This window comes from Conger conger, chromosome 17 (assembly GCF_963514075.1).
Source record: "Conger conger chromosome 17, fConCon1.1, whole genome shotgun sequence".
Lineage (NCBI taxonomy): Eukaryota > Metazoa > Chordata > Actinopteri > Anguilliformes > Congridae > Conger > Conger conger.
The window spans coordinates 2523717-2535479 of NC_083776.1; the positions used below are offsets into that span (position 1 = coordinate 2523717).

The 11763-nt window shown below is 47.4% G+C and overlaps 1 protein-coding gene across 1 annotated transcript; it reads right to left on the reverse strand.

Annotated features, from left to right (window-relative positions):
- Positions 1-2997: 2997 nt before the first annotated feature.
- Positions 2998-11561, reverse strand: LOC133116712 (cyclic nucleotide-gated channel cone photoreceptor subunit alpha-like). Its single transcript, XM_061226595.1, has 8 exons — positions 11461-11561; positions 8968-9081; positions 8368-8544; positions 8089-8139; positions 6533-6691; positions 5957-6058; positions 5141-5247; positions 2998-4793 (listed from the first exon to the last, which is right to left on the reverse strand). Exons 1-8 carry the CDS (start codon positions 11559-11561, stop codon positions 3403-3405), a joined length of 2202 nt encoding a protein of 733 aa, XP_061082579.1. The 3' UTR covers positions 2998-3402.
- Positions 11562-11763: the final 202 nt, after the last annotated feature.

Sequence of the window (11763 nt, forward strand, 5' to 3'; positions counted from 1 at the left end):
TTGATGCAGTATTTGAGTATGGCCACTTTAAGGCGTTCTTGCTCCAAATGGCATTAATTGCTGGTGCTCAGACAAGCCTCCTGCATTCTGAGCAATTGATTTCAGCAGTACGGAAGTGGAGATTTTTATGTTAAGTGGATAGTTTATATAGACTGTCCACTTCCCTACAGCCTGAGACTGACCATTAACCACCCCGTCATCTGAGGTTTCAACATCTGCATTCATCACAAGGCGACCAGTGTACACCACAGCACGGTAAGGGTTATATATCACATTGCCAATGTCAGTACATCATAGAATTTATTTTATTTTATTCATGGCTCACTGTGAAGCGGTAGATTTTTCTATTAGAAAGGAAAGTTCCAAGGATTAGGTCAATTTTTCAGTGCATGCTGATCAATTATCTGTCTGCATGTTACATTTTTGGAGTATCTTTGTAAAATGTAAAAAATGCAGGCCAAGAAGGTTTTAAGTTTGTAATTTATCATTGATTTTTTTTTCTTGGCGTCAACCAGAAGCAGAAAAAAAAATAACATCAGACAAATTTAATGAAGCATACATTAGTTGTAGCATACATTATGTATACAGTATAGTGGCACTTGGCCAAATTTGCAGTTAAAATATACTAGTTCATATAAAGCCGGAATCCTCAAATCTGGCCCTGGTTTTGTTTCCTCCCAGGTGACGGGATAGTGGAAAACCACCAGTTCTCAGCCCTCGAGAACCGTGTTTTGAGGAACGGGTGTATAAAGTTCAGTATTACGTTACTACTTGATGTGTATATTGAGATTTACCAACCCGACTGCCCCCCCTCTTACACCGGTTGTCCCCGGCACGCCGGCACAGATGCGGTCGCGGGTCACCGCCGCGGGTCACCGCCACGAGGTGGACGTGTCCGCGCTGCCGTACGGGTCGTTGTCCACCCAGTTCCTCTCCTCCCGGTTCTCCCGGGTGAGGAGCGTGCCGTAGCTCTCCAGGACCAGCAGCTCGGCCGGCGGGTCCTCGGCCGGCCGCGCGGCGTCCAGGCCCTGCATGGTGATGCTCCGGCTGGCCTTCTCGCTGCCTACCAGGCTCCAGCCGTCGGGCTCCTCCGTGACCGGCGGGACCTCCGTCCTGCTGCTCAGGCCCTCGCCGAGCTTGTGGGAGTAGTAGTCCGTCATGATGCAGCCCTGGTGCTTCATGTTCTTCACCTTCTCCACGAAGCGACTCACCTTCACCGACAGCTCCGGTTCCCTCGACGCGCCGGAGGGCTTCTCCTCGCCCTGGTCTTCCTCCGCCTCTTCCCTCACGGGGATGGGAGCGGCGGGGACGTCCAGGGGCTTGTGTTTTTGACCGAGATCTTGGACGCGTTTGATGGGTTGTTCCGAGAAGGTCTTGGCGGCTGGAGGAGCTTGGCGGCTGTCTTTGACTGCCTCCTCGCCACCTTCCCTGAACTCCTCGGCCGTCGGTTGGGGTTGACCGGGGAGACCTTGGGTCTCCTGCAAGGCCGCCGCTGCGGTTATCGGTCGCGGTTTAACGGCTCTCTGTTGGGGCGGTAGGGCGGAAGAAGCGGGACGTTGAGACGAGGGGAAGGTTATCCTTCGAAACGACGGTTGGCTGGATTGCGACCTGGTCCTTTGCGGCGGCACGCCTCCCTCCTGCTGCGGCCGTTTGCTCTGCGCGTTCCTGCTGAGGACGGTCCGGTGGGGTCCACAGACCGACCTTGAGCGGTCCCCCCCAGGTACCGTGGCCGCGCGTTGCCCGGGACTCCCCGAACGGTGACGCCCCTCGGGGATCCCGGCGAGCTGACTGACGCTCCTCCCCGCGTCACTCGCGGGCACGATGTCGAACGGGAAGTTCTCGTCCGCCAGTCTCCAGATGAGCTCCTCGTCGTCCTGGGCCACCCTGGCCCAGGCCTGCGCAGACCTGCGCAGCTTGGTCTGGAAGCGGCTGCAGAGGATCCTCTGGTCCAGGCAGAAGGACAGCTCCACCTGCCGCTTCATGGACTCCAGTGAACTCAGACGTCTCTTCAGCATGGCTTCCTCCCTCCAGTGGAAGCTGATGATTCTCTGCGACTTCTCCGAGTCTTTCGACCGCTCCATCTTCACCCCGGTCCGGGCCTGTCGGCTCTCACCCTTAGGACGGGACGCACGGACCTTCTCTGGGTAAATCCAACACCTTGGGGTTCTCCGGTGAAGCGTTGAGGATTTCTCCGGTGTGGTGTTTACTCCTCATTGCTCTGTAGAGTGGCTGGTTGCTGTTGTTGGACAGGTCTGGCCCCACCCAGCAGCATTGTTTGTTGTCAAGTGCAGAGAGTCGAGTGCTTGGTGACGAGAAGTGCCCTGTCACTTTTGATAACTGAACCCTGTTTAGCGCACAGGCTTTCTACCGCTGTGTTTGAGGCGGCGTACGATTTGAACACAAATGAAAGTTTATAATGACAGCAGCTAAGAGGAAATAGCCGTGGTGGAACTTACAATCCGGCACTAGCACTGATTTGTGGCTTGTTGTCCACATTCCAGTCTACATGGTAATGCCAGGAGTATTTTTAAGAATTAAGATTATTTAAGAATATAGGGTTCTGGTATACTTCTGGTATATATATGAAATCATAATTGGAAAACAGGCAAAGTACATCATGATGTTTATTTTGCTCATAAAGCTCTTAGCATACTTGAAATGTCAATATATGAAATCACATTACACAGAATTAAATAAATGCATGTATAGTTACCATTAGATCAGTCCTCATATAATCCATCTCCGCTGAGTTGAATGTCTGTATAACATTCAGACTGATCCATACACTACCATCAAATTCTGCAGAAATGTTTTTGTGTCATATTATAGAACTGGGTTATATTGTGGCTATTGTATAATTCATGATCCACATGGCAGGGTTTCATTGGTTAAAAGAAAATAATACTGTTTTTAAGAATGTTTATTCTGATCATCTTTACCTTTTAAATAATGTATTATTACTGCATTCTGCACATATTTATGCTTTCATGTGGACAGACTTGCATTTACCTTGAGTGAAATGCTTGGTCTCAGTACAAGATTGGGACACCAGAACTGGGAATTAAGTTAAAGCTACAAGGATGTTGCTTGATGGAATTATTTTCTGTTTGACGGAGGCTTGCAAATACCCATAAAATACCGATAAACGTTAGTCTTGCTGACCACAAAAAGCATTTCCAAGCCTTAAATGTAATTGAATATTAGGTCTAATCGTTGATGTACAGTTCACAGTTTGAAATGCATTGTAGCCATTAGCACTGCATATTTAGAGATGAACATTCTGACCCTGTCAAGTTATGTACAATTTGCAAATGCTTGTGCATATAAACTACTTTGTCCATATATGTTGCACAAGAAGGGAGAAAGGTTGAATTATAATTTCCGGGTCTGTGTAAAACTGGACTACTTGTCCTTTTTGTCTTCGACGACCTCTGCGAGATCCTCGCTCCTGAGGGTCTTCACCCGGTTCTCCATGTTGGCGATCCTCTGCTTGATCTTGCACTGGCTGGCCGTGTACTCCGCCATCAGCCGGGCGAACTTGGTCTGGATGACCTCCAGGTGGGACTCCAGCCGCACCACCTTCTCCTCCATGTCTTTGGCGTCGGCGCCGGAGTTGGCCACCGCCTCGTCGATCAGGTTGTCCTTCATCAGGATGGCCTTGCCTTTCTCCTCCAGGGCCTTCTTGGCCTCGGGGTACTCGGTCAGGGCCTCCATCAGGTCGTCCTTGGAGAGGGCGAAGAGGTCCGAGTACCCCACGCTCCGGATGTTGGCCGTTCGTCGGTTCCCGGCCTTGCTCCCTTTGATGCCCAGGATGCTGATCTCCCCGAAATATGCGCCGTCGCTCAGCACCACGAACTGCGTGACCCCGTCGTCCGCCACCACCGCCAGCTTCCCCTCCTTGATGATGTACATCTCCCGGCCGATGTCGCCCTTCTTGCAGATGTAGTCGCCGGGGCTGAAGACCTGCGGCTGCAGCTTGAGCACCAGCTCGATCAGGAGGCCCGCCTCGCAGTCCTGGAAGATGCGCACCTTCTTCAGCGTCTCCAGGTGGACGTTGATGGCGATCTCGGCCTTCAGCTTGTCCGGCAGGTTCTTCAGCACCTCCTTCTCGTCGCAGGTCTTCTTGTTCGTCCAGAGGTAGTCGAACCACTTGATGACCCGGGCCTCCAGGTCCTTGGTGACCTTCCGGAACTGCATGTACTGCTTGATGGAGTCGATCTTGGCCTGGAACTCGGCGCGGGACGCGTTCATGTTGGAGATCATGGCGCCGACGTTGCCGACGATCGTGGCGAAGATGAGCACGCCGATGAGAAAGTCGCAGACGACGAACAAGTACTCGATGTCCCTGACCGGCGGAGGCGTCTCTCCGATGGTCGTGAGGGTGAGCGTGGACCAGTATAGGCAGTAAATGTATTTGCGGGACAGGCGACCAAACTCCGGGTGGCTAATGTTTGGGTACACCCAGGAGTCACTGCCAAAGCCAATGGTCTTCGAGATGGCAAAAAATATACAGGCATTCCAATGGATGATGACGAGGATGTACAGGACGAGGTTGCTGATCCGGAAGATGTTGGGGTAGTTGGTTCTGGTCTCGGTACGGTCAAAGAACTCAAAGAGGCGTCCGATTCTGAATAGGCGGTTGAACCTCAACTCTGGGTTGTTGAACCCCACTTTTAACATGAGAATATCAGTTGGAAATATGGAGAAAATGTCAGTCTTGAACTGATTGGTTTTCATGTAGTTTTCTCTTAATTTCTTTGGGTCTTTTACAAGCAGTCCTTGTTCCAAGAATCCTATTGAAGAAAACATAAGTTTAGATTTTTGCCTTGTCAGTTTAATTTGTCTTGTAAGAAGATGTTATAATCATTAAATGAAAAATTTAAATATTAAATCAAATTATTTTTTTACATTCAAAAGGTATGTCTACTTATGTGTCACATGGGCATTGTTCTTGCTCATATATGTTGTACAATGTGCAATGCATTACAGTATTTAACATTACAAAACTAACTAGTCAAGAAAAAACAACTTAAAGACATAGGTCTCATTATATGTCTGATTGCTTAGCTTACTTTAATCCACTAAACAAACACAGAAATTAAATGTTAAAAATGCCGCTTAATAACAGCAGGTGCCTCACCTGTCCGTGACCTTACAAAAGTGTCAATGATGTAGATCAGGTCTGAGGAATAGTCCAGTGTCAGCCATAGCTTGGTGAAGTTCTCCTGAAGTTCGTTAAAGCAGGCCCTGAAGCGGTTGATCAGAATTATATGAATCACCATTTTGAAGCTGACTAAAGCACACCCTAGGAGTTGATCAGAATGACATGAATCATCAGGACAAACATGGCTCAAATCACACCCAATGTGGTTCAGTGCTCAAAGAAAGAACTGCTGTCAATATACTGTATAAAAATGGTATTTATGTTTATTAAATGGTAAATGGCAGGCATTTATATAGCGCCTTTATCCAAAGCGCTGTGCAATTGATGCTTCTCCATTCACCCATTCATACACACACTCACACACCGACACACCGACGGCGATTGGCTGCCATGCAAGGCCCTGACCAGCTCGTCAGGAGCATTTGGGGGTTAGGTGTCTTGCTCAGGGACACTTCGACACAGCCTGGGCGGGGGATCGAACCGGCAACCCTCCGACTGCCAGACGACTGCTCTTACTGCCTGAGCCATGTCGCCCCCATTATTATTGTGTATGAGCGCTAGAAAATGAGTCTTCCACTGTACAGCTGCTTCTGAGTTACTTAGAGTGTGTTTTCCAGCTTGAGACACAAACCGCTGTACACCCTATTGGAAAGCGGGAATATATCAGACTCTGGAAAGCTGTCAGAAACTTTTTTACATACCTAAAAATATCCTGCGTTATGCACAGGGACTGCACCAGCCATTTTATTTTTTAGCTGTTCAAGGCCAATACTGTGGCACAGGTATACACACCTGGTCACGAGCATCATCAGGTTATAAAATGCGGGAGCAGCTATGACTGTCAGCCATCTGTAGTACAGGTCTGTCGCCGGGTCCATGATCCACACTTCTTTTCTGAAAAATAGTGGACCTGTGATTCATCACATTACATTACATTAGCGTCTCAGCTGCTCTTGTGAAATCACTCCTTCGACCAATACTTTTGTAAGATCTTTCCGATTTTCAGTGTCCTTCAAATGTTAATGCATAGTATTCATTACAGACCGTAACATAGGCTTGTGTGAGGGTAAAGGGGCGGCCTGTAGCGTAGGGGTTACGGTAAATGACTGGGACACATAAGGTCGGTGGTTCGAATCCCAGTGTAGCCACAATAAGATCCACACAGCTGTTGGGCCCTTGAGCAAGGCCCTTAACCCTGCATTGCTCCAGGGGAGGATTGTCTCCTGCTTAGTCTAATCAACTGTATCCTGTCTTGCCAAATGCCAATAATGGAATGTAATGTAAATAGGTTCTGAGACATTAATCTGTCCCGTCTAGAGTGCCTTTGAGCGCTAGTCTACCACTGACCGGCTATGACACGGTACTTACGGTGGCTCCTCCTTCTTTTTGTCATCTTTTTTATCATCCTTCTTGTCGTCCTTTTTATTGTCCTTCTTTTCTTCTTTCTTGTCATCTTTTTTCTCACCCTTCTCATCTTTTTTCTCATCTTTTTCTTCTTTTTTCTGTTCTTTCTTGTCACCTTTTTTGCTGAACATAGTGTTTTCATATTGTTCAGCTGGACAGTGATGAAAGGTGAACTAATTCTAAGGGGCTGTCGGGTGTACTAGGGTTAGTCTCTCTAGGGTTGGTCTCTAAGGTCGGACTAAGAGATGAGTCCTATGAGTAACTCTAGCAAAGGTGCTATCCGGATAACGACCGCAAACCTCTAGTCTAGAGGAAGCTGTGAAGGATTCAGGAAGTAATGGATTCTGAGGGATTGTGCCAAATCAAAACAGAGCTTTAATGAATGGTGAGATATTTCTTATTTGATGTTAAATATATATTTCTTATAGAAGTTTGCTTCACTCCAATCAGTTTGCCTTTATAACAGTACAGGTTTCGGCCACCAGGGGGCAGAACAGTATGGCAGCCTTCTCATTATCCAGTTTTTAAGTGGTGTGCTCACACATTGCATATATTGATTCTGTCCTCGAAAGCAACAGCAATCAACAGCTTTGTGGTTTGAACCCTTATCCCTCAGCTGTTGGCTTGAGGGATTGACAAAGCCTTACCAATGTTTAAAATTAGATATGCAAGAAAAACTAGAAGCATTACATGCATTAAGTAGCAGCATGAATGGATAAAATAGTGGTATTCCTATTTTATCCATTCATGCTGCTACTTAATAGTAAATGGTAAATGACTTGCTCCAACATTGAATTTTAGATGCAACAGCTTGCATGGATCATTTTTCTCAAAGAAAGCTTTGCGAAAATTGCAAAGTGTAATTGTTTCATGTATTCAAGGTTTTATTTTCAGTGTTACGTTTGTGGTTTTACAATAAATACAATAGCATGTACACTCAGTGAGCACTTTATTAGGTATTTATTCAACTATTCATCTATTGGCCTTCTGCTGCTGTAGCCCATCCACTTCAATGTTTGACGTGTGTTCAGAGATGCTCTTCTGCATACCACTGTTGTAATGTGTGGTTATTTGTGTTACTGTCACCTTCCTGTCAGCTTTGACCAGTCTGGCCATTCTCCTCTGACCTCTCTCATTAACAACGCATTTTTGCCCACAGAACTACTTTGTTTTTCACACCATTCTTCACAAACTCTCGCGACTGTTGTCTGTGAAAATCCTAGGAGATCAGCAGTTGGCTGATTTAATATGTCCATTAACAAGGTGTTGTACAGGTCTACCTAATAAAGTGCTCAGTGAGTGGAGAAATTGATGACAATCACTGCCAAATATCATATTGCTCTTTTTATCTGTAATAGTCCTGAGCAGGGTGTTTCTTCACTTTCTGTATTTAATTCCACATTATCAAAGCGTTTAAAACAAAGGGAATGTAGTAATAAAAACAGGAAAGATGAAAACGGTCTGAGAAAGGGACTAGAGTGTCTATAAAAGCTACGGTACATCTACTGCTGGTAACTTACTCATCTGTGTTGTTACAGTTGTTCACATTGAGAGTAGCCAGTGGCCAATGACTGGGGGGGGGGGGGGGGGGGGGGTGTAAAGAAATGCATAAAGTCAAGTGAAATAGTCATAATTGCACCATTTGCTGCTGACAAATTGAATCTGGCGTTTCATAATTCCCAGTACGTGTGAATTTGTGAACGTTATTTTGGGCGTTTTCAGTTGGGGGGGGGGGGGGGGGCTGTGGCTGTCCAGCGCCCGTTCCGCAGCGGGCCCTTTCGGGGTCCGCGGGGACTTACTTCCTCCGGCGCGGCTGGTTGGGGTGGCCCGGGGAGGACTGCGCGTTGCTGTCCCGGCTGGAGAGGTCCTTGAGCTCCGCGCCCCGGAACCGCTCCAGGAAGGAGTCGGGCCGCTCCGCCTCCTGGTGCAGCCGGTGAGAGGCCCAGTTCCTCAGCATGAGGATGAAGCTGGAGAGCCTGGGAGAGAGGAGACGCGGAGAGCAGGGTAAAACAGCGCCACGTAGCACAGTGCCTCTCTTAAATCACCCTTTATCTGCTGTGCGTCTTTATAAAACGTGGATGAATCCAGTCATCGCTCCTTGGTAATGCACTTCTATTTCAGTGACGATGCTTCGCTCGCAGAAATACAGGAACGGTGAGGGTTTGTGAGCGCAATGGGTTGGGGACAGGCCCCTGACTACCATTGAGGACACAGAGGTCATGACGTCAGTAATTTAAAAAATGTTTTTTAATCTAAGCAAATCTTTCCATTTTCACTTGAGAGTGCGCCAGATCGATGCAGGGGTGTCACCACTGGGAGGGGTTTCTCCCAGGGGTGTCCCCACTGACCTCAGAACTGTAAGTCTGCGTGCGGCCCTGGTTGGGGGGGGTTGTGCTCACCTGGCCATGGCTCCTGCTCCCGTGAAGGAGCTGCGGGACTCGCGCTGGGCGCTGGCGGCCGCAGAAACCACCCCCTGCAGCTCAGAGGACGTGTCGTCACAGAGGGAGTGCGGCCTGAGAGAGAGAGAGGGAGGGAGGGGGTGGGTGGGTGGGTGGGAGGGAGTGAGAGTGAGAGAGTGAGAGAGTGTATGCGCATGACTGGTTTAATGTCAGTGCCTTGTACATACGCAAAAAACACAATTCAGTACAGGACACGGTTGTCAAGCTGTGTCAGTATTATTTTTTCATATACATTTTCCGTCATTTTGAGTACTTCCAGTACTTTCCAGATTACTACCTCTACCTTTTTTGTTTTTGAACAGAGCATTTGGCAAGTATATGTTTTTTGAATATTACCAATCAAAATACCTGCTGAACAGCTAGTCGTATCAAAATCAATCGGGGATCAAACGGTGACAGTGTTTCTGCCGGCATGCTGTCAGATGGATTAAGCCTGTGAATGCAGATGGCTTGAGCTAGCATGGGTTTAGGGTTTATCACATGGCATGGGTTTAGGGTTCATCACATGGCATGGGTGTAGCATTTATCACGTGGCATTTGTTTAGCATTTACATTACATTACATTATTGGCATTTGGCAGACGCTCTTATCCAGATGTACAACAAAGTGCATACCCATAACCAGGGCTAAGTGCGCTAATAATGCGCACTTATGCGCAAAGCATTATTAGCCATTTATCACATGGTGTGGGTTTAGTGTTTATCACGTGGCGTGGGTTTAGTGTTTATCACATGGCATGGGTTTAGTGTTTATCACATGGCATGGGTTTAGCGTTTATCACATGGCATGGGTTTAGTGTTTATCACATGGCATGGGTTTAGTGTTTATCACATGGCATGGGTTTAGTGTTTATCACATGGCATGGGTTTAGTGTTTATCACATGGCGTGGGTTTAGTGTTTATCACATGGCATGGGTTTAGTGTTTATCACATGGCGTGGGTTTAGTGTTTATCACATGGTGTGGGTTTAGTGTTTATCACATGGTGTGGGTTTAGTGTTTATCACATGGTGTGGGTTTAGTGTTTATCACATGGTGTGGGTTTAGTGTTTATCACATGGTGTGGGTTTAGTGTTTATCACATGGCGTGGGTTTAGTGTTTATCACATGGCGTGGGTTTAGTGTTTATCACATGGTGTGGGTTTAGTGTTTATCACATGGCGTGGGTTTAGTGTTTATCACATGGTGTGGGTTTAGTGTTTATCACATGGCGTGGGTTTAGTGTTTATCACATGGTGTGGGTTTAGTGTTTATCACATGGCGTGGGTTTAGTGTTTATCACATGGTGTGGGTTTAGTGTTTATCACATGGTGTGGGTTTAGTGTTTATCACGTGGCCCGTTGAGAATCGCTCACAGGACATAGCTGTGGGCCCACACATGTGGAGGGGGTCACAACATTGCCCCCCCCCCCAGCCATGATCCCAATCTATCACCCCCTCACGACAGTCTGGGATCTACACCCCTCATCCCCCACGGGGCCCAAATAAACATGTTAGTATGGTGCCTCCTATATGGGTGGTCAGCTTGGCCATCGTTAACCATCTCACCATGGGTGTGAAAGAGCTCACAGCTCATACTGAGGACAAACCTTCTGCTTACCAGAGGTTCCTCATGAGAATACAAGATGTACACTTGTGTTTGAGAGTCTCTGAAGCAGGCTGAGTGTGTTCTGCCCACCACATTTGGATGAGCTATTAGCATGCTACAGTGGGGCTCTCAGAAAATGTCCAATTCAACCATGCTGCAGTCATTGAGGATGTCACGACTAGCAAGTATGTAACTGAAAAAGAAAATCTTGTATTCATATTCATGAAACATCTTTTGTTAAGGATAAATATTTTCTAGGGCCGCCTTGGCGCACAGCCACAGTAAACGGACCTTGATGCAGGCATCGGTTTGTTACAGTCGCCCACAGCGCATACACCCCAGAATCACGGTCTCAGGCTGTGGGAGACGAGACGGCTTAAAAAAGGCGTGTTGTTCTCCCACTGGGCTACCGAAGGGACGGGGTCATAAGCGGTGTATCCCCCAGCTAACACTAATTGGATTAGATAGGGTACAATTGGCTACCAAATAGGGAGATAAAAGAAAAAAAAAGAAATAAAAAATTCTAAAAAAATAAATAAATGGGCGTCTCGGTGGCGCAGCCTGTAGAGCACTGACCGCATGCTCATTGCGAGCCGCGACGTCGGCGGTTCGAATCCGACCGTCCGACATTTGTTGCATGTCTTCCCCTCTCTCTCGCCCCCATTCTTACTGTCTCTCTATACTATACTGTCCAATAAAGCTGAAAAAGGCCAAAAAAATATCTTTAAAAAAAAAAAAAAAAAATGTTTTGACCGAAAACCTTGTATTAAAATGGCTCTGGGATGTGAAAGTGAGGTGAGCGTGACTGTGCCAGGCTGGTGAGGAGTGTGGGGGCGTCACGGAGACCTGCTGCTGCCATTCTCCAGCCGCTCCTCCTCGTCCTCGGGCGGCCGGGCGGACAGCCGGTGCTGGGCGGAGTAGGACTGCTCGGTGCAGATCTTGGCCATCCTCGATCCTGCGGCCTGTCACATCCAGGGGCTGAGGATCTGCTGCTAACGGGAGGAGTGATGTCAGCGCAGGTTTGTCTCATAGCAACGGCGGTGCCCATTATCGTTAATAATAATAATAATAATAATAATAATAATAATAATACGCTTTATTTATATAGCACCTTTCATTGTAGATACAAGGATACAGAAATAAAATGAT